Source organism: Diabrotica virgifera, chromosome 9 (genome assembly GCF_917563875.1).
Source record: "Diabrotica virgifera virgifera chromosome 9, PGI_DIABVI_V3a".
NCBI classification, from domain to species: domain Eukaryota; kingdom Metazoa; phylum Arthropoda; class Insecta; order Coleoptera; family Chrysomelidae; genus Diabrotica; species Diabrotica virgifera.
This window is the reverse complement of record NC_065451.1, coordinates 7241495-7267400: the sequence shown is the minus strand read 5'-3', so window position 1 is coordinate 7267400 and position 25906 is coordinate 7241495. Positions and strand designations below refer to the sequence as shown.

At 34.0% G+C, this 25906-nt stretch overlaps 1 protein-coding gene across 1 annotated transcript in view; it reads right to left on the bottom strand.

Annotated features, from left to right (window-relative positions):
• Positions 1-25906, bottom strand: part of LOC114325609 (DNA-directed RNA polymerase III subunit RPC1) — a 66984-nt gene that overhangs the window by 22180 nt on the left and 18898 nt on the right. The window contains exons 6-9 of the mRNA XM_028273711.2: positions 14905-15240; positions 13191-13427; positions 12484-12681; positions 3989-4268 (exon numbers count right to left, since the gene is read on the bottom strand). Coding sequence (XP_028129512.1) covers positions 3989-4268; positions 12484-12681; positions 13191-13427; positions 14905-15240 — 1051 coding nt within the window. The remainder of the gene's footprint in view (positions 1-3988; positions 4269-12483; positions 12682-13190; positions 13428-14904; positions 15241-25906) is intronic.

Below are 25906 nucleotides of genomic sequence, written 5' to 3'. Positions count from 1 at the left end.
GCCAAAACATTATTCGTTAAAAATCATAGGAAAAACATTCTAAAAGTGTTATAGCAGCGGCAAAAACTTGTTGGCATCGAAAAAACAATATAAAAACGTTAAGAAGCGTTTATAAAGTATTATAAAACATGGAAAAAACGTTTTAAAAAGAAGCACTAAAAACGTCGAAAAATCATTATAAACTTCAAATAACACTTTTGGTAAAGGCCATAAATAATCAAAAATTACATAAAAGTGTTAATAAAAGGCATAACAGGGACCAAAAAAGCGTTTTAAAAATATTTAAAAGCGTAATTTGCACCAAAAAGCATTATGAATACGCTGGAAAAACGTTAGAAGACGTTATAAGCATTTATTAAACATTATAAGTGCGATGCTAAAACTTTAATCGTTAAAAGTTGTGGGAAAAACATTCTAAAAGTGTTGTATCAGCGGAAAAGCCTCATTGGCATCGAAAAAATAATGTAAACCGCTAAGAAGCTATATAATTTCTGAACAAAGGAATAAATCTCAGATAACGTTGGAAAAACGATGTAAAAAGAATAGTAGAAGCATTGAAAACTCCTAAAAATCATTATATTATCAAAAAACGGTTGGTAAACGACTAGAGATAATCAAAAATTAATTAACATTAAATTACAAATGTTAAAAAGTGTTATTCGCACTGAAAAAGCATTATAAATACGCCGGAAAAAAGCTTAAAAAGCGTTATAAGTATTGATGAAGCATTATAAATGCGCTGTTAAACTTTAATCGTAAATAATATTAAGAAAAAGAATGTAAAACCATTAAGAAGCTATATAATCTTCGAACTAGTCCAGAAAGCCACTGCGCATCCGCTAGGAAAAATATTCCGATTCGGATTTTTTGCACAATCCTACTCAAAAAGGACTCCTTTTAACAAATTTGCATGTTGCCAGGACCAAAAGTGGGTCAAAAATTGTTTAAACGTTTTTTTTTTAAATGAATAACCATTTTCAATTTCGTTGCAAAACGAAAATACAGCCGAACCATATTCTAGTTCTATTTCAATCAGAGAGTGCTGTAAGCACCTCTACCGGTTTCGAAACTTATTAGTCTCTCATCAGGAGGCACATATGCTGCTCTCCCTGATCCAACCAAAACAAACCCCAGCGTGCAGTCCCGGATTGCAACGAACGAAATGGCATAGATGCCCTAGCAGCAACTGCCGCTACAAAACAACATAATGCTATTCTACATCCCACCAGAATGAAAACAATGGGAACCTTCTCTGGTTAATCCTCCGAGGCTTCTACAATTTGCAAGCCATACGGATGCTGAGACTAAGGAAGATGAGGGAATTCTACAATTTACAATTCACGTCCCATCTGCTCAGCGCGGTAAAGTTCCAACGAGAATGGTTCCCTTCATACTCCACACAGAGTAAATGTAAATCAAAAATGAATAACTATTTTCAATTTCGTTGCAAAAAGAAAATACAGCCGAACCATATTCTAGTTCAATCAGAGAGTGCTGCAAGCACCTCTACCGGTTTCGAAACTTATTAGTCTCTCATCAGGAGGCACATATGCTGCTCTCCCTGATCCAACCAAAACAAACCCCAGCGTGCAGTCCCGGATTGCAACGAACGCGAACGAAATGGCATAGATGCTCTAGCGGCAACTGCTAGCAAAAAGACCAATTTTTCACTCTAACGGCATACAAAATAACATAATGCTATTCTACATCCCACCAGAATAAAAACAATGGGAACCTTCTCTGGTTACACCTCCGAGGCTTCTACAATTTCCAAGCCATACGGATGCTGAGACTCAGGAAGATGAGGGAATTCTACAATTTACAATTCACGTCCCATCTGCTCAGCGCGGTAAAGTTCCAACGAGAATGGTTCCCTTCATACTCCACACAGAGTAAATGTAAATCAAAAATGAATAACCATTTTCAATTTCGTTGCAAAACGAAAATACAGCCGAACCATATTCTAGTTCTAGTTCAATCAGAGAGTGCTGCAAGCACCTCTACCGGTTTCGAAACTTATTAGTCTCTCATCAGGAGGCACATATGCTGCTCTCCCTGATCCAACCAAAACAAACCCCAGCGTGCAGTCCCGGATTGCAACGAACGAAATGGCATAGATGCCCTAGCGTTCCTAGATTCCAACGAGAATGAACTTTACCGCGCTGAGCAGATGGGACGTGAATTGTAAATTGTAGAATTCCCTCATCTTCCTTAGTCTCAGCATCCGTATGGCTTGCAAATTGTAGAAGCCTCGGAGGTGTAACCAGAGAAGGTTCCCATTGTTTTCATTCTGGTGGGATGTAGAATAGCATTATGTTGTTTTGTATGCCGTTAGAGTGAAAACTTAGTCTTTTTGCTAGCAGTTGCCAAGGTAGGTAGATATTCTTTAAACATCGATTGATGAAATCCCGAAGAGTTTTTTGCAATACAATATTCAAAACTCCTTTGTTTTTTAATTGCTAATCAAGTGTGCGCGACATTATTTTCCACCGACAGTATGGTTCAAATGAAAGAAATAAATTCGTTATTTCGTAAACCGGCGACTTTAAGGAAAAATCCCGAAACAGTTCGATTTTTTATTCTTAAGTTACGATATTGTGGCATATATGGTATACTAGTGACGTCATCCATCTGGGCGTGATGACGTAATCGATGACTTTTTTAAATGAGAATAGAGGTCGTGTGCTTGCTTATTTGAAAGGTTCTTCAATTCTCTATTCAGTAATATAAACAATTATATAATTATTTATACAGGGTGTCCTTCTACTTCTTTTTTTGTCAAATAATTTAATTTATTAAAAATTTTTTGGACACCCTGTATAAATAATTATATAAATGTTTACATTACTGAATACAGAATTGAAGAACCTTTCAAATGAGCTATCACACGACCCCTATTCTCATTTAAAAAAAATCGTAGATGACGTCATCACGCCCAGACGGAGGACGTTACTAGTATACCATATATGGCACAATATCATAACTTAAAAATAAAAATCGACCTGTTTCGGGTTTCTCCTTAAAGTCGCCGGTTTACGAAATAACGAATTTATTCCTTTCATTTGCACCATACTGTATACACATGCGACGGTGGAAAATAGTGTCGCGCACGCGTGATTAGAAATTAAAAAAAAAAGAAGTTTTGAATATTGTATTGCAAAAAACTCTTCGGGGTTCCATCAATCGATGTTTAAAGAATATCTACCTACCTTGGCAACATTCAAATTCAAGTTTTTCACATAGTTTTTGAAGGTTAAAAATGGCCGATTTCGTAATTTTTCAATTTTTAATCGCTTATATGTCAAAAACTATCAACTTTAGGGAAAAGTCACTAAAGACCTTTTCTGTTTGGAATGATCCAAAAAACCTAAAAAAACTTTGTTCCATGTAAAAAAAATAATTTTAGGAAAAAAACAAAAAAAAAACGTTTGAAAAATTTTTGATCCACTTTTGGTCCTGGCAACATGCAAATTTGTTAAAAGGGGTCCTTTTTGAGTAATACTGTGCAAAAAATCCGAATCTGAATATTTTTCCTAGCGGATGCGCAGTGGCTTTCTGGACTAAACAGCGTTAAAATCGTCGTAAAGGAAATAAAGCCCCTTATAACATTGAAAAAAGAAATCATATAAGCGTTAAAAATGCTTCGTAGTTTTGTAAGAGCTGTTTACAAGAATTATAAATGCTTTAAAATATGTAGTTAAAAAGTATTTGTAAACGTGTTAAAAGACTAACAAGATATTGTAAACCATTGCAAATGTTTATAAGCGTCGAAAAAGAATAGTAAATAATAAAAACATTGTGAAAGCATTAAGGTGTCTTAACAAGTAATAAATGCTGAAATTATTTGAAAACTCTTTAAACACACCGAAAAAGCATTATATCGTTAAAATATTGCGTTAAGCAAGCATTAAAACCGTCTAAAAAAGTGAAACATACATAATACATGTAGCTCTATATTTTAACTATATGACAGTTATATCGTACTTACCTAACCTCCACATCGATCTAATGGCAAACTCCTTTCCGAAATCCCTCAAAATAACATAGAATATATTTCCACCTTTTCCTCCATTACCAAGATGCCCTTTGTCCAAGGTACCAGCAATCAGCTCTGAGTTCCTTATCAGTACATACGAATCCTTAACACACATCTCCCTATTTTTCGTGTAAGCTTTACCTTTGGATTCCAAGTTGGCCTTCACCGGGTATTTCTTATTGGGTCGGAATATTAAACTACATATTTGTTTGCCGGACCATAGTGCAACAGGCTAGAAGTGTTAAAAGTAAGTTAAGTTTTTTTTATAAATATTTTAAGATACTTTAAAAAGCATTGAAAAAGTACAAAAAATATTGTAAAAGCGTCGTTAGCGTCGAAAAATAGTTGTATAAGCGTCAAAAAGCCTTGTTTCAGATTTAAAAAGGGTCAAAAAGCTCAGAAATGTACTATAAAGTCAAATTATATTGTAAAAACACTACAACATATGGTGGGCGCGTGTTAACAGCATCCAAAAAAACCTTACACACAATCAAAGGCCTCGAAAATGCCTTGTAAAATCGTTATAAACACGTAAAACGCATTCAAAGCGGTTATCGAAGATTTAAAAACGATTGAAAATGTAAAAACCATTATAATCATGCCTATTCTGTAACTCATTTCGATGATAGAAGTCAGGAAAATCGAATAGAAGTTGCCAAGTCGAATAGAAATAGTCAAAATCGGTATTCCATAACTCCCTCGGAATCTCTACAATCGGAATAGTGAATAGAAATGACATCGACACCATTTACCCTGTCGAAATTAGATTTCGATATCGGAATTGTGCTTGACGCAAGCGCATTATATTTTGTTTTGACGTTTATATTTTATATCTACGAAACATAATTTATTACTGCTTATTTATCATTATTTATAGTATTTTTACCTTTTTTATCTGCGTAATTTTTAGTCTGTGGTGGTATTTACTTAGAGAATTGTATATTTAATTTAGACATGTTGTACGAGTATGCATTGAACCTAACCTTAAAATTTATTTGGCAACTGAATGCTGAATCAGCTGAATGTTTGCCAGTCACAGTGTTGCCAAACTTTTTTTGTTTATTTCTTGTACAATTTCAATCAATGGCATAATGTACAAGAATAGATTGTACAAGAACGTTTAAAATATAAAGATAGACTTATAGCGTCAATTGATAAATTTATTATACCAGTTTACTTGTATTTGTATCAATCAACGCTTATAGAAAAGAAAATAATTATAGAAAATACGCTGTTTTTGGGCAAAGTTGTTTATCAGTTATTTTAGCTGGAATCAAATCTTAAGATTGTATATTATTAGTAATATCTTACGTCTTACATCATACATCGTATCTTCATTTATCGTTTTACTTATCAGTTTATCTTCTTTTTTATAAAAATTTTAATTAACTTTGATTTAAAACCATTTATCATCTTTTGATCATCATCTTTTGAAGAAAGTGCTAAATTTGGACTCATGGTTAACTACAACAAAACCAAAATCATGGTTATTGATCGCCAACAACAGTTTCCTGAAACCCAAACTATTGCGGGATGCGAGGTAGTCTCATCTATGATATATCTTGGAGCTCTAGTTAACAACACAGGCAGTTGTGAACCCGAAATTAGAAGACGCATTCAACTAGCAAGAGCAGCAATGAGTGAACTAAATGGGGTCTGGCGTGATCGTCACATTACTATGACAAACAAAAAGAGACTCGTTTCAACTCTGGTCTTTTCCATATTTTACTATGCATGCGAGGCATGGACAGTCAAAGAATCAGATAGACGACGTATAGACGCCTTTGAAATGTGGACATGGAGACGCCTGCTTCGAATTCCATGGACGGCTCGCCGTACAAATGTCTCGGTTCTGGATGAAATTAAACCGGATCAGCGTCTCTCCAGTACCGTTTACTCTAGAATTTTAAAGTTCTTTGGTCATATCCATCGGAGTGATCACAAAATGGAGCGGTTGGTGGTCCAAGGAAGGCCTCAGACTCAACGCCAACGCGGAAGATCTCCACAGCGATGGGCGGACATTACTAAAAAGCTTCTCAACAAACAGGCAATACATGTAACTGATGACCGCGACCAGTGGAGAAATATTATCAATCAAACTGTCCGAGCTGCTGAAGCCCAATTATGAACCACAACACATCTACTAAGATGTTAATGACTATGATGATGATCATCTTTTGAGGTTTTTGTGTCCAATATTTACACTAATATTTTATTCTTTACTTTTCAAAACTTTTCTTTTTTGTGATTTCAAAACTATTTTTAAAAATGCAACTCTATGTAATGTGATAGTATGAAAAATTGAAGATATGGCAACGGTGTCGTATTTCAAATTTAGAACCAGTAACAAACAGGTCACAGAACACTAATTTCGCTTGACAATGCGGGGTTGCCATCCCCTCTTGACCGCGTGAAATAAAAATTGCCGATTTCGATTTAAACTGATTACGATATGATATACAGAATACCAATTCAAACATGAAAATGACGCGATAGATATCAAACATTCCGATTTTGGGTAATTACGATTCGACTTGGTCATTTCTATTCGATTTGTTAAAAGTTACAGAATAGGGCTGAATGTCGAAAAATCATTGAAGCATTAAAATATACTTGTAAACGGGTTTAAAGACGTGGTGGAAGCTATAAAAATAACTAAAAAAAGAATGTGTGTGTACTTTGTACGCACGTAAGAAGTTATACTTCTATTATATGATTTAAACGAAATTAATATACTTTTTATTTATATTTTGTTTGTCATTTGAACATCCAATCAGAACAAAGTTATAATGCGCATGCGCCGGGCTGATAGGTTTTAACATATAAAAATTCACCCTCTATCGCCGGTAAAGAAGTATAACTTCAAAACGTTGAAGAAGAGTTATAAGGAATAAAAAGCACCAAGAGTTGTAAATTTTAACTCTTTCTAAAGTATTTATATGAAACAGCTGTAAAAACACTGTAAGCCAAGCCGCACACCAAAGAAACATGAAACGAAAAACATGAAACATGAAACGAAAAACATGTTTCATGAAACTAAAACACTGCTAAAAAAATCTCAAAGTCCGCCTATCAATGAAACGAGTGTGATTCATGCCCATGACACATTTTTATTTTCGGAGAGTCTCATAAATAGCCGGTCGTATATTTGTTTAGTAGTGGTTTATTTCCATGAAACGTAATTTACGTTTTATGTTTCTTTGATGTGCGGTCGGGCTAAAGGCTCATTGAGTGTGTTCTAAAAGGTGTTCAAAGGACAAAAAAGCATTACATCATAATCTAGAAGCATTAAAATGCGTTGGAAGCGGTAAACCAAGCATAAAAAATACGTACAAAGACTAAACGGCATTGTAAGCATCCAAATAGTCTTGCGAAACTGTTAAGCATTATGGAAGCCTTAAAAGTACCTGTCAACTCTTGTAAAGTAAACTTACATGCATAGAAATCAGCTCACTTAAAAATTTGGTCATTTTTGATGAACCGTATTTCCTAAACCTGTTGGCCGATTTTAGTAATTTCTTGAACATGTTATAGCCTTATTCTTTAACAATATCGCTGTAATAATATTGTTGCTAAACAGGTAAATTTTCATTGTATACCGGGTGTACCAATCAAACTGTGTTTTTTCTCAAAGTTCGCATCACCCTGTGGAATATTCTAGCATATACAGCGTGTCTACTTAAGTTGGAAACATATGGAAAACTTTTTTATTATTAATTTTACGAAAAAAAGTTATCCTTTATAAAAAGTTCTGCATGCCTCAAAACCTAAGATTCAATCATTAGATATCAAATTTTCTTAATATTATACGAGGTATGTCAAAAAATATGAATTTCGGTCAAGGGTAAAGAACCTTTATTTCTCTCAATATCGAAAATTCTTACGATAAAAAGTTGTTTGGAATTAAAAACTAAGATCAAATATGCATTAATTATTTATTGGGAAATAAGCCACAATTAAAATGAAAAAAATAATTTTATTAACGTTTCGACGCCCAAATCGGGTGCCGTTGTCAAAATACAAAATATTACTAAAATAAACTAAAGTGTTGTTGCTAAGCAAAAAAAATTCTTCTAATAATTTATTTAATCTCACTCATGTATATTGGCAATTCAGACATATATTATACATTTTAAAGTAGAAGACTTTAAAATGATATTGCCAATATTTATGAGTTGCGTTCCTGGGACGACTTACTGAAAGATAGTTCATTCGATTATTTGGGCGTCGAAACGTTAATAAAATTATTTTTTTCATTTTAATTGTGGCTTATTTCCCAATAAATAATTAATCATAAAAATGCCACAAGGAAATAGCTTCAGAACAACATCAAATATGCAATTACAAGCTTCTAATTGAAAAAAAAATTTTTTTCTCAAATTTATGGATACAACATCGTTTTTAATTATTTCAAATATGGTAACTCGTTTATTATTCATTTTACGAAAAAAAGTTATTCTTCATAAAAAGCTTTGCATGGTCTAAAATCTTAGGCACAACCATGATATATCAACATTTATCAATTTTATACGAGGTGTGTCAAAAAATGTGAAATTCGCTCAAGATTATAGTACCTTTATATTTCACAATATTTCAATTAGAAGGATGTAATTGCATAATGAAACATAGTTTTTAATTCTAAACAACTTTTTTAATAACCGTTTTCAATATTGTGAAAAATAAAGGTACTTTACTCTTGAGTGAAATTCATATTTTTTGACATACCTCGTATAAAATTAATAAAATGTGATATCTGATGGTTGCATCTTCGGTATTAGGACATACAGAGCTTTTTATAAAAAATACCTTTTTTCGTAAAAGTAATATTAAAAGAGTTATCGTATGTGTAATAAATAAAAACGAAGTTAGTATCAATAAATTTGAGAAAAATTTGGAAAATATTTTTTCCAATTAGAAGCATGTAATTGCATATTTCATCTTAGTTTTTATTTCCAAACAACTTTTCATAATAAAAATTTTCGATATTGAGAGAAATAAAGGTACTTTACTCTTGAACGAAATTCATATTTTTTGACATACCTCGTGTAATATTGACAAAATTTGATATCTGATGATTGAATCTTAGGTTTTAGAGCAAGCAGAACTTTTTATAAAGAATAACTTTTTTTCGTAAAATGAATAACAAAAAAGTTTCCCATATGTTTCCAACTTAAGTAGACACGCTGTATAAAATACTAAAATTAAAACCCAACTATAGCCTCAGATTTTCTTAACAATCTGTTTTTTGATTCATTCGTTTATGTTTGATAATAAAAAAGTTAGAAACTTTAACAACTAGACATTTTCTTCATCAATACACGGTGTTTCTAAATGAGTGCGACAAACTTTAAGGGATAATTCTGCATGAAAAATAATGACAGTTGACTTGATAGACGTTTGTCCGCAAATGTTTCGTTTCCGAGATACGGGATGTTGAATTTTTTCTGGCAAACTGACGATTTATTTATTGCTTTAAAACCAGTTTAGATACGCAAATGAAATTTGGTAGGTTTTAAGAGATAGTTATTGCGGATTTTTTGACAAAAAATTAAAAATTTAATATTCACCATTAGCGCACATACGGGTAATATGACCAATCATATTACTTGCATGTACGCCCATGGTGAATATTAAATTCTTAATTTTATGTCAAATAATCCGCAATAACTATAAGCGGCAGTTTCACATAGCAGTTGACTGTTATCGCAGCGGCTTTTAGCGGTGGGGATATATCTACTGCGATGGGTTTTACTGCTACCTACTGATTCACTACCCGTATGTCCAAATGAAATAGTCAGCTTTTAAAGATGGCGCCGAATAAAAAAAAAGGTGTAGATGGTGTAACAACTTATTTATTACTATTGAAGAAAAAAAATGTTATGGAAAAAAGTACCCTCGGTGGCGAAACGAACATACAGTAAAAAAAGATATTGAGTGAACACATCGTTATTAAACAGACCTGGCTGTGACATGGAAAATAATTTATTAACAGAACCATTAAAACCATGGCACTGTTGGACAGTAAATAATCATCTGTGCTCATTTCTGTTGGTTGGCTATCATGAATTTTCCTTTTTTCTAGTAGATACGTTGCTCTTATGGATACTATCTTCATTTTTATGGTTTCTTTATCTATAATCTATACCCACCTTTTCCGCAATTTTTGCAATTGCATCCTTTCTCTTAAATGAATAAAAACATTTTTTTCGTCCGAGAACGTAATGTGTTTTCGCCAGATTTCGCCATTTTTATTTTATAAATAAGTTACTGCGATAGCAAAACTAGAATTATTTCTACTTATCGCAGTAATTCTTATAACAGTCTACTGCGATCGAAGTGGTATGATTCACAACGAAGAAAAGGTGACAGTCAAACCACGCCTACCTAACAGTCGCTGCGATAACAGTGAACTGCTATGTGAAACGGCCGCTTAAAACCTACCAAATTTCATTTGCATTATGGCAACTGATTTTAAAGCAATAAATCAATCATCAGTTTTTAAGAAAAAATTCAACATTCCGTATCTCGGAAACGAAACATTTGCGGACATACGTTTATAAAGCCAACTGTCATTATTTTTTTATGCAGAATTACCCCTTAAAGTTTGTCGCACTTATTTAGAAATACCGTGTATTGATGAAGAACATGTCTAGTTGTTAAAGTTTCTAACTTTTTTATTATCAAACATAAACGAATGAATCAAAAAACAGATTGTTAAGAAAACCTGAGGGTATAGTTGGGTTTTAATTTCAGTATTTTATAAATGCTAGAATATTTCACAGGGTGATGCGAACTTTGAGAAAAAAACACAGTTTGATCAGTACGCCCGGTATACAATGAAAATTTACCTGTTTTAGCAACAATATTATTACAGTGGTATTGTTAAAGAATCAGGCTATAACATGTTTAAAAAATCACTTAAATCGGCCAACAGGTTTAGAAAATATGAGACATCAAAAATGACCAAATTTTTAAGTAGGCCGATTTCTATGCACGTAAGTTTAGTTAAATAGCATAAATGGTGCAGAAAGAACTGTAAATTATTTAAAAAGCATTGTAAAAGCTCTAGAAAGTACTGTAGAACGGCATTTTTATCTTCGAAAAAGCACTATAAAAGCATTGAATGAGCTTCAAAAAGTGGTTCAGGAAAAATCATGAATACAGGGTGTAACAAAAATACAGGTCATAAATTAAATCACATATTCTGGGACCAAAAATAGTTCGAATGAACCTAACTTACCTTAGTACAAATATGCACATAAAAAAAGTTATAGCCCTTTGAAGCTACAAAATGAAAATCGATTTTTTCGAATATATCGAAAACTATTAGAGATTTTTTATTGAAAATGAATATGTGGCATTCTTATGGCAGGAGCATCTTAAAGAAAAATTATAGTGAAATTCGTGCTCTCCATAAAAATTTTATGGGGGTTTTGTTTCCTTAAAGCCCCCCAAACTTTTTTGTACGTTCCAATTAAATTATTATTGTGGTACCATTAGTTAAATTCAATATTTTTAAAACTTTTTTGGTTCTTAGTATTTTTTCGATAAGGCAGTTTTTATCGAGTTGCGGCTTCTTTTTTAGTATGTTTACATACAAATTTTATGGGGGTTTTGTTCCTTTAAACCCCCCAAATGTTTGTGTACGCTCCAATTAAACTATTACTGCGATACCATTAGTTAAACAAAATGTTTTTAAAACTTTTTTGCCTCTTTGTATTTTTTTCGAGAAGGCACCTTTTATCGAGATATAGCTTCTTTTTTCATACGGTTCAAAATATACCTAAAAATGTAAAGCATACTTACATAAATTTTCATATTATTACCAAGTCTCCATAATCGTACTTAACCATATACAAATATGTGGTGGATTTGACAAATATTCAAAATATCTCGATAAAAACTGACTTTTCGAAAAAGTACTAAGAGCCAAAAAAGTTTTAAAAATATTGTGTTTAAGTAATGGTACTACAATAATAATTTAATTGAAACGTACACAAAAGTTTGGGGGGGTTTAAGGGAACAAAACCCCATAAAATTTTTATAGGGTGTCCAAATTACACTATAATTTTTTCTTAAGATGCTACTGTCATAAGAATGCCATATATCCATTTTCAATAAAAAATCTTTAATAGTTTTCGATATATTGGAAAAAATCGATTTTCATTTTGTAACTTCAAAGAGTTGTAACTTTTTTTATATGCACATTTGTACTAAGGTAAGTTAGGTTCAATCAAACTATTTTTGGTCCCAGAATATTTGATTACATTTATGACCTGTATTTCCGTTACACCCTGTATAAAGATTTCCCTTTGGCTTAAACACATGCTTAAAACGGTATAAATGATTAAAAGAAGAATAAGTACTACAATATTGGCCAAACTCATATTTATGAATAATAATCGTAGCAATTTCATTGCGCATATTGAAGTAAGTATGAAAATTACCTTTATTATGCAAGGTGGAGGTAAATCGATGTTCATATGGCTATCATTTCCAGCTAACAATGTCGCTGCCAGTTGTGTAGCATGCGCGAAGTCCAGAAACGTATCCTTCTTCGTTAGTAAATAACCTCCAGTCAAGAAATCCTGGGTAGCAGCGATCAAAAGTTCTCCGTTCCTGGGCGTCACCAAGTTGCTTTTGTTCTGAAACAGAAATGAACAATGAAAACTGTTTTTAATATTTGTAAATAAACATCTTTCTCCTATGGCGATACAGCCCAAGTCATGCCCTGACCTCCCGCAGCATCCGCCTCCAAGTATCCCTTCCCTTGGCTGCTCTCCCTCAGTTATCCATTCTCAATATCTCTTTAGCATCCGTTCTCACCTCGTCTATCCACCTCTTCCTTGGTCTCCCTACTGGCTGACGTCCCTCCATAGTTCCACTAAGCGTTCTACTAGGCATTCTGTTATTATCCATTCTTATAAGGTGGCCTGCCCTTTAGTGCATGGATTATATCCCTCTCTGAGTTGTTTCAATAATTTATATGCTACTCTAGTGTCACCCTGATTGAAATCTTCCTCCACTTTTAGGATTTGGTCGGTTCCGTATCTCTTCTTTCTTCTGCATATTTTTTTTATATTAATATAGCTTATATGCTAAAGTTAAACTCTAAAAATATGTAAAAAAAATAACTGTATATATCAGTACTCACCCCCATTAGTATAAGCGCCTCCGCTTTGGCCTCCTCGGTCTGAGGCAAATGTAAATTCATCTCATCTCCGTCAAAATCTGCGTTATAGGGATTACAAACACATTCATTGAACCTAAAAGTCCTATGGTTATGAATTTTCGCCCTATGTGCCATGATAGACAGCTTATGCAAACTTGGCTGACGATTGAAAAGAACGACATCATTGTCGTGCAGATGTCTTTCAACCATATCACCCAACTGTGAAAAAACAAATTTTTCTCAAATTATATCTCAAGATATCATCTAAGTTATTTACACGTGCTTTCGAGGATGGCTAAAACGACTAGATATGAACCCGGATCTCTATGTCTGTATTATAGAGTATCACAAGGCTTTTGATAGAGTACGACATCAGAAACTCGTGGAACCGTTAAAAGAAAAGAATGTGGACAGTCGAGATGTATGGGTTATTATCAATCTGTACTGAAATCAAAAAGCAAAGGTTAGAATTAAAAATGTCGAAACAGAAACTATTGAAATCAAAAGAGGTGTTAAACAGGGTTGCGTGTTGTCCCCATTGTTATTCAATCTGTACAGCGAAGCTATTTTTAAGGAAGTAATATCAGAAGAAAAACAGGGTATATCAATAAACGGAAAAATCTTGAACAATATAAGTTCGCAGACGATACCACTACTTTTGCAGACAGTCTAGTAACGATTAGTAAATAGATTACATCAAGTCAGTATAAAATATTGACTACAAATGAACGTTCAGAAAACCAAATTCATGATTATTTCTAAGCAACATACATTAAGAAGGCTAGATATCGAGGGAAAACAAGTAGAAAGAGTGAATAACTATGTAGAAATATTTGGGAACCTAGGTAAATGAAAACAATGACCAAGGTAGGGAAATCAGGACACGCATTGAAATTGCAAGACAAGCATTTATAAAAATGAAAAAAATGTTTGTTAATCGAGAACTTCCTTTGGAGCTGAGGATAAGAGCCTTAAGATGCTATGTGTTCTCGACTTGGTTGTATGGAATTAAAAGTTGGACACTATAAGTGGACGATATAAAGAAGTTATAAGCATTTGAGATGTGGTGCTATAGAAGGATTTTGAAAATATCATGGATCCAATGAGGTACAAAACAAGAAAGCTGGAATATTTAGGCCACATTACCAGAGGTGCGAAATATGAGATATAGTCGGTTCGCTAAACTCAGACGCAACTGGCTAGTGATTTTAGTAAGTAATTTTGCCAATTTGGAACAATTTGGTAAATTTGCCAATTTGGTAAAATTGGTAAAATTTGGTAAATTTGCCAATTTGGTAAAATTGGTAAAATTTGGTAAAATTGGCAAAAAAATAATTACTAAATGGTTAATAAGTAAAATTGGTAAAATTTGGTAAAATTGGCAAAAAAATAATTACTAAATGGTTAATAATTACTAAGTAGTTAGTAATTTTGCCAATTTTGGCAAAATTGGACAAAAGCAAAAAAAATACCTACTAAAATCACTAGACAGTTCAGTTTAGCGAACCGAGTATATTAAGGCTCACAATGCAAGGTAAAACTAAAGGTAAAAGGTCCATAGGACGACGTAGACTGAAAAACCTACGAGAGTGGTATAGTTGCAGCTCAGTAGTAGAGCAGCCGCCAATAAGGTGCGGATAGCTGTGATGATAGCCAAGAAAAAGAAGGAGCATTTGGGAAGTTGGTTCTTACATACCTTCAACTCTTGCGCAAGTTTTTCTCTATTACCGTACTTCAAGAATCTCTTGAATTGCGACCCCTTCTGTTGAACATAGTTGGCACCAGGCCACTTATCAGGGCCGTTAATAACTAACGTCCTCATGACATCTATATTGGCGTGGATCACCTTCTCTGGAAAGGTTAGGATTTTAGCTATGTGTTTCGGGACACCCACTTGGTCTATTTCCAAATTTGGATCTGGAGATATGACAGTTCTGGAAGAGAAGTCGACTCTTTTTCCAGAAAGGTTGCCCCTGAATCGTCCTTGTTTGCCTTTGAGCCTTTGAACTAAGCCTCTGCCTGGTTTCTTAGGCTGAAAAGTAAATAATCCAATAGTAAAAGTGATATACCTATATTAAAAGTAGATATCAAATATGTAATTTAAATAAGTGATGCATTTGACTGTTACTTGATGGGGGTTCTTTATGTTATCTAACAATGAAACACTGAAATACTTTTGTTTTTAATACTTGCACAAAATGTATTACAAATTAATATCACTACAACTGTTTCGACAGAGTGCCCTTTTCAAGTGATGTATTTTACTGTGAGTGGGGAGCTGTTTGTTTCAAGTTGGTCATTCAGAATTATACCTGTATTTTTTAAGTAATTTCCATACATTCTAATAAAGATAGGTTACAGCACTTATTTTGAATATGGAGAATTTGAAACTGGTCATTAAAATAATTATTATGATCTAGAAGGCGAAGTGTGTACGTAGAATCTATTTTTCTATTATTGAAAGCCCTTTTGTGTTCTGCCATACGTTTGTTAAAGGGTCTGTCAGTTTGACCTATCCTAGATATGCGTCTAAAAAGTTATTTTTTATTTAATGAAAGAAGTGAAAGAAGTATATTAAAGTGTGTAAATGTATTTTAATTTCCTTAGCTAAGCGCTTTCGACATAAAAGTCATCTTCAGAGCTAATGGTCAATATATAAAAAGTACCGGCTACTTAGGATTGTATTTTCTTGCATCGCATTAAGAAATTTGTAATTCAGGTCCACTGTACAACTCCGGCTGATGAAAGCTAGTTTTAATTTTTAGTTTTTCTATGGTAAAACAATAAAAACAACCACCGGGACGATACATACATATAAAATTTTTTTTCATGGTAAAGGTTTTACCCAGACTTCAAAATGGTTGGGTAAAACCTTTACCATGAGAAAAAACTTTTTATATGTATGTATCGTCCCAGTGGTTGTTTTTATTGTTTTACCATAGAAAAATTAAAAATTAAAACTAGCTTTCATCAGCCGGAGTTGTACAGTGGACCTGAATTACAAATTTCTTAATGCGATGCAAGAAAATACAATCCTAAGTAGCCGGTACTTTTTATATATTGACCATTAGCTCTGAAGATGACTTTTATGTCGAAAGCGCTTAGCTAAGGAAATTAAAATACATTTACACACTTTAATATACTTCTTTCACTTCTTTCATTCATTTCAAGTGTGTACAAAACCTATCAGTCTTTCAACTATTTTTTATTTATTTATTTATTGCTAATTTACAATCTACTTCAATACAGTAATAAGTAAATATGATGTATGTTCTTGGCTTGTGGCAGGTGTCGTCCATTGACGACTCTCTGGAATTTACCTAGCAGCTAGGTCTTCTAGCCAAAGTCTTTTTAGTCGTCTATCAACCAGTGGGGGGTTGAATAGTTCGTCTATGAGATGGTTTGGATGGTCTGCGCTGCGATTCATGTATCTTCTGGAGTGGTCAGCAATCACATCATTGATGAAGGGGATGTTGAGGTCTGAATGAAGGGTTTGGTTTGACACGTACCATGGGGCTTTAGCTAACATACGAATAGTTTTTGACAGGAATGTCTGTAGTATTTTGGTGTTGGATGGTTTGCTACAGCCCCACAGCTCTATTCCGTATGTCCACACTGGTTTGAGTATTGTTTTATAGATGGTCAGTTTGTTTTCTAATGAAAGTTGCTATCTTCTGTTGATTAGCCAGCTCATATTTTTAACTTTTAGGTCAAGGTGTCGTCGTTTGGCTGCAATATGTGATTTCCAAGTAAGTTTTTCATCTAGATGAAGGCCCAGGTACTTTACTTCTGTTTTTATTGGTATAGGTGAATTATTTAGGTGTAGTTGTGGACATCTAATTTTTAGATTTGTGAAATTTACTTGTTTGTGTTGACGTTTATTTTCCAGCATCTAAGCCAGTTCTAGTTCATTGAGATGATTTTGCAATTTGTTAAATACTAATATTTCGTTGATGTCTGATGCTAGTATACCAGTGTCATCCGCAAATGTTGCCATTAGTGTATTTTCGCTAATAGGAATATCAGCAGTGAAGATTTGGTAAAGGTATGAGCCAAGAACACTGCCTTAAGGTACTCCGGATTTTATTTGGTGATAGTTGGATAGAGTACCTTCGTATTTAACTTGGAAGTATCTGTCGGACAGGTATGATTTAAGGAGGAGATAGATTTGGTCAGTTAGCTGAGTTTTTATTTTGAAGAGAAGACCCTCATGCCACACTCTATCAAATGCTTGCTGTATATCGAGGAACGCTGATAGACAGATTTGTTTCCCTTCTAGGCTCTCTTCTATTTTGTTGACTAGTCTATGGCACTGTTGTATGGTTGAGTGATTTGAGCGAAAACCAAACTGATGATCTGGGATCAGGTTTTCTATAGGTATTACTGTTTCTATTATGTTAAGGATTAACCTTTCGAAGACTTTTGATAAAGTCGGAAGGAGACTTATTGGTCTGTACGAACTGGCTTCAGTTAGAGGTTTACCAGGTTTAGGTATCGTTATAATTTGTGCATACTTCCATTGCACTGGAAAATAGCATAGTCTCAGGAGGCTGTTAAAAATAATAGTTATTAAGACGACACCTTTTCTTGGAAGATTTTTTAAGATTTCGCCAGTTATAACGTCAAATCCTGGAGCTTTATGAGGGTTAAGTAGGTTGATTTCGTTACGGACTTCGTTTGGTGAGAAGTATTTTAGTGGTAATGATAGCTGACAGGGTGCATTGAGGAAGTCTCTAATTTTCTCGTCGTTAATATCGTTGGCCTGTGGGGTGGAGAAGACGGTTGATAGATGTTCTGCGAATCTGTTGGATTTTTCTATATCTGATCGAGCCCAGGTTCCATCATTTTTCCTAATTGGTGATTTCATTACTACCGGTTTTTTGAATTTCATCGTGGCTTTCCAAAGAGAGTTGTCGTGAAGAGAAAGGTTTGTGACATATCTCTCGAAGAATTCGTTTTTGGCTGTTTGGATAGCGGAATGAAGTCTGTTTGTGAGCCTGTTTAGATTTGTTTTATCTATGGCGTTTCTTGTTCTTTGCCATTTGCGACGGGCTCTTCTTCTCTCTTCTACTAGTGTTCTAATGTGGAGGGGTATACTATACCTTTGATCAATGGTTTTTTCCTTTACAGGAGTAGCTTTCAAAGCGGCCTGTTGTATTTGTTCCGTTAGATATTTTACAGCCTCCTCAATATCGTTTTTGTGTTTGAGTCGAATGTCAAGAGATATTTTTTCATTGATTTCTTCTTTGAATTGAACCCAATTCGTGTTACTGGAACATAGCCTTGGTGCAAGAGTTTTCCAAATTATATTGGTACTTAAGGTAATCAAGATGGGACTGTGGTCCGATTGTAGATCAAAACTGGGGGTGATGTCGCTGTGTATTTCAGGTATTCCCTTAGTTATAGCGAAGTCTAACAGATCAGGACTTTTGTTGTTATCAGTAGGCCAGTATGTGGGGGTACCAGTGGTTAGGTATTTCAGGTTATTATCTTGTATGATCTTTAATAGATTTCTGCCTTTTGGAGATATCAGTCTTGCTCCCCAGGTTGTATGTTTTGCATTCCAGCCCCCTGCCATTAAGAAATGTGAGCCAAGTTGTTCAAAAAACTCTCTGTATTCCTCCAGATTGATGGTGTGGCGTGGTGGGCTGTAGATTGAAGCTATTGTTAATGGACTGGTGAGCGCATATTCTTTTATAATAGTACTCTGAATTTTGTTGGTGATATATGGAACAAGTTCGTAGTGTTTTATAGCTGTACGAATTATTACAACTGAACCCTGGATGGTTTGCGTAATAGACAGAGTAGTGTAGAATTTTTATAACAGACCTCTCAGTTGTGTGACTCTCAGATATAAGTAGGATGTCTATTTTGTTTAATTTTAGAAATAGTATAATTTCTTGCACATGGTTTGTTAGACCATTTGCCTTCCACTCTGCTATCCTAAGTGAGTTAGCCATTACGACGTTCTATTTATCACTGTTGTAAGCATGCTTAGTATCATGCTGTTTTGGTTTATCAATTGTGCAAACATATTTTTAAATTCGTTGAGGAATTCTGTAAGTTTATTTGAAAGGTCTGAATTATTGTTGTTGTCTTGTGAAGAAGTATTATTTGCTGCAACTTGAGCATATGTTACATGTGATTGATGTATGTGGTGAGCATTAGTGTTATTGTAATTTAGGCTAGCAACTCTAGGTATAGGAATGCTGCTTGTTATATTTTTGTTTTTCGAATTTACCAAGTCTTTATATATAGCACATCCTTTATAGTTTGCTGGATGATTGCCATTACATAAGGCACATGTTGCTGGTGTGTCGCGTGCTTTTTTGCAGGTTTTTGTGTCATGTGATCCACCGCATTTAACACAGGCGAATGACCTCAGGCAGTAACCTTTCGAGTGCCCGTATTTTTGACACCTTGTGCATTGTACTATTGTATTTTTTATTCTAGGTGGTTCTACTGTTATTATGCTGTTGCGTAGGACTTGCAGGTTAAATATGTTTTTGTTGTTTTCATTTAATTCTATATCGACAAAGAATAAAGGCAATGGTTCTTTGCTAACTCTATGTCTAACGTTAATTATATTGCGAACTTTAAAACCCTTATTATTTAATTCATGCGAGATATCTCCTGTGGGTATTGAATGGTGTAATCCTCTTATGACAACTCTGTAGGCCCTCTCTTGTTTCGGTTGGTAAGTGTGATGTACAATGTTTTCTTTTCTAAGGTGCTGTATGAGTTTCCTGTAGGTGTCTGAGTTTGTAGGGTTAAATTTTACTGTATTATTTGAAATGGTTTTGGTGTAATACGTTTCTGCTGCAGTTTCAGTTGAAAGGTTTGCTATCATATCACTATAGTCAGTAACTCCATAAATATAGATTGGTGGCGGTGCGGGATCTTTTTGGATGATATTTGTGTTTTGTGTATTTAATAAATTATCAGTTTGTTCATCTATATTTTCTTTTGAGAGGGAATCAAATCTGTTTTGTGTTTGTATTTGGTTGGAAATTTCTGAAGTTGTTTGTCTTTTCATCATTTTTCTCTTATTGGCAACTTCTTGCCAAGGATGTTTATTTTGGTTTTCTGTTTCGTTAAGTTCTATGTCGCTATCGCTATCTGTGTAGTTATTGGGGTTTTGTGATGATGAGAGTGAGCATTGAGGGTTTGTGGATACTGTTGTGTATTGTGACTGAATAGGGTTTTGAGTGTTTTGAATATTTTGTGAAGTTGTTTGACTAGGAAATTGTGCTTGGTTTGGTATAGCTATTTGGGGTGGAATAGGAATTTGGTTTAGGCATGACATTGGATTTGTTATCTGGTTAGATGGTGTTTGATTAAAATACATAAATGGTACTTGCGGCTTTACTGCTGTTTGGTTAGACTGGTTCTGGTTATTTATTGTTGGGACATCCTGTATAGTATTCATTTGTTGATAAATTGGCTGACCATTATTATCAAATCCTAATAAATTCCCCGAAGGGAACATATTTCTTTTGGTTGTTTCACTAATCACTTAGTTTTTGTTACTTTTCACTTTAACAATTTTTTGATGCTGATAAGGTAATTTTAGGTAGTTTTACGATAAGGAAATTCTCTAGCGCTTTGAATGACGGTACACGTTCACGCTTCAAGAATCAGATTGCTACTCGCGTCTAAAAAGTATTGTAAAACTTTTTATGGCTACTATGAAATAATTCCATTTATATTTTTTACCAATAGAAATATTTGTTAATAGTACCTACCTAATTCAGTAAATAGCCAATTAGACGCACGAAAATATTGGCGAGATTATGTGAATCCGTTGCACGTTATTATATGTTGTTACCACTTTTGGTTGTGGTAACGAAGAATGATCCTCGCCATCGCTCGGGACTGGCTCGTTTCTGAAAATTTTTAAAAACCGACGGCTCTAGGGACGGCGTGGACACGCTAAGTATATCAGTATTGTTACCATTTTTTGGTTTGGTAACGTTGGTTTAATATATACCTATTAGGGCAAAAACAGACGGGCCACTCTGTGGATCCACAAAGCAGTTTCCGATGATTGGCCGTGGGTTCTTATGTGAAGTGGATGTTGCACCCCAGACGAGCGAATGTGGCCGGCCACAGTCGCTTGCATAAAAACCCACGGTAAACTACTTTTGTGGATCCACAGAGTGGCCGGCCACAGTCGCCCGTCTGTTATGGCGCTTACAGATTACAGTGTGCGTGCATTTAAACATGGAACAGTGTTGCTGCGTAATCGATCAACTACTTGAAAAGTCTTTCTCCTTGTATATTTTTTCATATATAATTTTGGAGAAAAAAATGAGATTATTGAAAATGGAAGACTTAAAATATAAACAATAGTTTTCAAAATATGTTCTTTTCCCTACTTGTTCATTTTTTTATGTTAATTTTATGGTAGAATAATCTGTTTAGTTTATTATTTATCACATATACATGTATAGGATGCCATTATGTCATAATTAAATACACATAATTTGGGAATAGTGATTTGTTTAATTTTATCCCACAGGATTGAAAACAAAAACTTATATTTGGGAGGTTCAAAATATTTTTTTTAAATAAGATTTTTTTACATCTGGTTTTGGTAACACTTTAGAAAAAGTCAAACGTCGCCACTGAACTGTAAAGAGTGTTGAAAAAGGTTAAAAGGCTAGAAAAAGATTTAATAAGCATTTAAAACGGCGAAAAAGAAGTTAAAACCGCCAGGAAAATGTTAAGAGCATCGAAAATTTATTATAAAAAGTTGCCAATTAAAACTGTTATTAAACGTAGAATGTGTTCAAAAAAAGCCTTAAAAAGCGTCGAGAAAAAGTAAAAAGCGTTTTATAAAATAAAAAAGTTATTAAAGCATAGTAAATAATCCAGTTTGAATACAATTAATGAAATAAGAGGTATAAAATAAAAAACGATGTGGAATACTCCAAAAATTATTTCATTATTCCAGAACAAATTCGTATTTTCGCTCCCCTTCATAGAATCGTCAAAATAGGGTGGATTTTTCTGGAAGCTTCCATTGAATCCATTGACGTGACATAAATATCAAGCATTGACCTTCACAAGGAACATACAAACTGCACTAAGTTTTTTATTTTAATTTTAAAATAATATCCTCTATTTCTTCTATTGTGCCACTAATAATTTTGATAAACAAATCTAAACAAAATAGAAACAGGGCAATGAATAATAGGCCGGGCCGAAAAATTTTTTTTTTAATTTTTTTACACGGCTAGTTGCCAAAAGTTGGGACTAGTATTTATATAATACTATACCAAATTTGGGCCGGTTTAAAAAATGTTTAACCGGGCCCCCTGGCCCTTAAAAATTTTTTCTTTGGGTCGATTTCTTTTTAATTCTTGTACAAGGCTAGTTGCTAAAAGTTGCAACTAGTATTTATATAATCCTATACCAAATTTGGGACGATTTAGAAAGTAATTAACCGGCCCCCCCTTTAAAGAATTTTTATATTGTTAAAAAAATGTTTGGGGCTATTAAAAAAGCTTCTGTTGTCATATTCTATTACTACGCAAAAGAAAAATAATACAGTAGACAGGAAAAATACTCAAGCTTTTAAATGCCGTTTTAGAAGATCTAAACTAAATCTTCAAAGATAATACAGTGCTGGTCATAGGAAAAAATAAAATTCGGAGAGAAGTTAAGGGAAACAGACGGCAACTCCAGCATGGGAATAAAAATTTAAACAAGTCAATATTGAAGGGCTACACTTTGATGAACGGAAAAATCAAACCATGGTATTCGGAAAGGCGAGACGAATTATGAAAACTAAAGACCATATAGCTTTAATTGAAGGACCCGGTAGTTTATATTTTGGGTACTTGGATCTTAGCCAGTCTCGTGTCATAGATATTGTCGAAGGAATATTAGACTACTTACAAAGCCATAATGTAGATCTAAGCAAATTAGGTGTTATGGGATGTGATGGTTCAAATGTAAATACGGGCTGGAAGGTGGAATCATACGAATTATAGAAAGGCGAGTAAATAAACCATTACAGTGGAGTGTATGCCCGTTTCACGCTAATGAACTTCCCTTGCGATATTTGGTGCAAAAACTAGATGACCACACAAAAGGTCTCTATTCACATTCTGAGCCGATTGGATCCCTTCTTTCCAATTGCGAAAAAATGCCTGTTATTAAATTTAACATATAGAAGCTGTCCTGCCTCTTGTAAATGAAAATGATCCAAGTTCAGATCAATAGTATTTGTCCAAACTATCCCAAGCAATAATTGAAGATGGAATATGTTCTCAAAGTTTGGCAGAGAAAAGTCCAGGGAAGATGGCACAAACACATCGGTTCACGACAGCTAACCGCATTCTTAGAGTTTATGTAGCTACAACTGATCCTTGAGAAAGCTTAAAGACTTTAGCTGAGTTTGTAATACAAGTATATTCACATATGAGGTTTGAGATAAAAACACAGCCAAAATTGGAATATGGTGCCAGGCATCTATGGAAATCAATGCAGCCCTAGAGAGGTTTTCCGAATAATGTTTCATCAATTTATCAATAAAGTTATTTAAGACAATGCTTAATTTGCGCACCCGGAAATCATTCAAATTTGTATGTTAACAGATTAACGTCAACGTATTAGATATGATGCTCTCAGAAGGATTTTAAAATATAGGAAGGCCGGTATAAAAATTGTGCTTTCATTGTATCCCAAATCCCTAAATCAATTTCGATGCAGAAGATTACATATTTCTCATAGATTGAATGAATAGTACTTTAACAGATCCTCCTCTAATACAGCATTTAGCAGACGAAGAATAATTGTGGGACATGGTGAAACAAGTTCCAAAGTTTGACAATTTTGCTTGCCATACTAAAGCGGTGGAGAGGTGTGTGAAGATAATTACTGATGCATCAACAGAAGTGTGTGGTGAAGAATCTAGAGATGGTTATCTTCGAGCTAAACTTGATGCCAGAAAGAATTAGCCAATATTTGAAAGTAAATGTCGACACTATGCTTCAAGGAATGAGTAAGTAAAAATGTTGAGCAAAGAAGGGTGGGCGAGTGGAACTCACCGTGCAGCAACCTCATCGTGGTGAGTTCTGTGTTAAATGAATATACGAAATAATGTTAAACATGTGTATAATAGTTCAATATAAAAACCTTTTGTGCCGAATATTGGTTCAAGCAAAAATCTGCACAATTCACAGCGCAAAAATAGTAAATAAATATGCATTGGTTACCCCTCTCTTATATTTTTAGTCCTGGGGGCCGGTTAAATCTTTTTAAATCATGATGAAAAATTTTTAACAAGATAGTAGCATTGATATTAATATCTTAGACACTAGCCCGCCCCAAAAATAAAACAAAAAAAAGTAATTTTTTTAGGCCTCCGGGGGCCCGGCCAAAAATTTCGGCCTATGTTGGGTACACAGTATTAGGACTACCATACACAACTTTGTTTTACTAGCCCGTTTAAAATTTCCCAAAAAAATTTTTTGCCTAATAAAAAAAACTATATAAAAACCTATTTTTTGCCTAATAAAAAAAAACAAAAAAACCTATATAAAAAACTTTAGATTATCCTTATAGAAACAAACTTATGTATATGTAACGGTTCTGAAACTGCTTTTTAACTTAAATGTTTTAACTTAAACTAAACACGGACGCTTGCAAGCAAATATAAAATGTATGTTCATTACAATAATTTAAAGGAGAAAAAATTAGCATGGTTCGGTCATCTAACACGAATGGACAGTAACAGATAAGTGAAAAGAGTGTAGGAAGCTAAACCCATAGGTAAAAACAGAAGAAGCAGAAGAATAAATGGGTGGAACAGCGACATAGCAGATATATTACAAAATAAGGGCAAATCTTGACAAGAAGCAACACAAACGGAGAAGAACAGGAAGAATGGAGAAAATTCATCAAAACCTAGAAGCACCTCCTCGATACTTAACAGTAGAAGAGGAACGATTATGTATGTATGTGTATTAGGGTGGTCCAAAAAACTGAAGTTTTTTAAGAAACCTAGGGACCCTCCCATTTTGTTATATCTAATAAAAGAATAATCTATGCCAAATCTTAACACTCCAGAACATATGGAAGGCAGTGCTCACCAACATTTAGTTTTCATAAATTTCCGTAAAAGACTTAAGTTTAGAAAATGTTTGTTTGTTTGTTTTTCAGGATTCAGAAGTTAACAAAGCTGTTGATCTCTTTGTTACAGTTGATATTAAACATTTTCAGCAGTTTCAACATAAGGGTACTGCAGTGGAAAGGAGTTATAAAGCTTCAAATATTTGTTACTTTCGGGTATTTGACATGAATAATATTTGGACATGACCCTGCGAAATTACCGCTTTCAAGAAGTTCTGTAGAAAGGAAACTAGAAGCAGCAAGACAGAATTTTTCAACAGAGATTAAATCAAACTTAGACATTAAAGAACCAATTGTTGTTTATTGGGACACCAAAATCCTGCCCGATATTTTAGGTTCACAAAAGTTAGATAGACTACCAGTGCTAGTTTCCTATGCTGGTGGAAATAAGAGACTACTGGGGGTGCCAAAATTGGCTAGTGGAACAGGTTTGAACACTGGAGATGCAGCACTTAAAACTCTTAAAACATGGGATCTCGATGATAAAGTCATTGGTATGGGCTTTGACACAACAGCCGTCAATACTGGTCTTAAGAGTGGTGCATGCACTTTCCTTG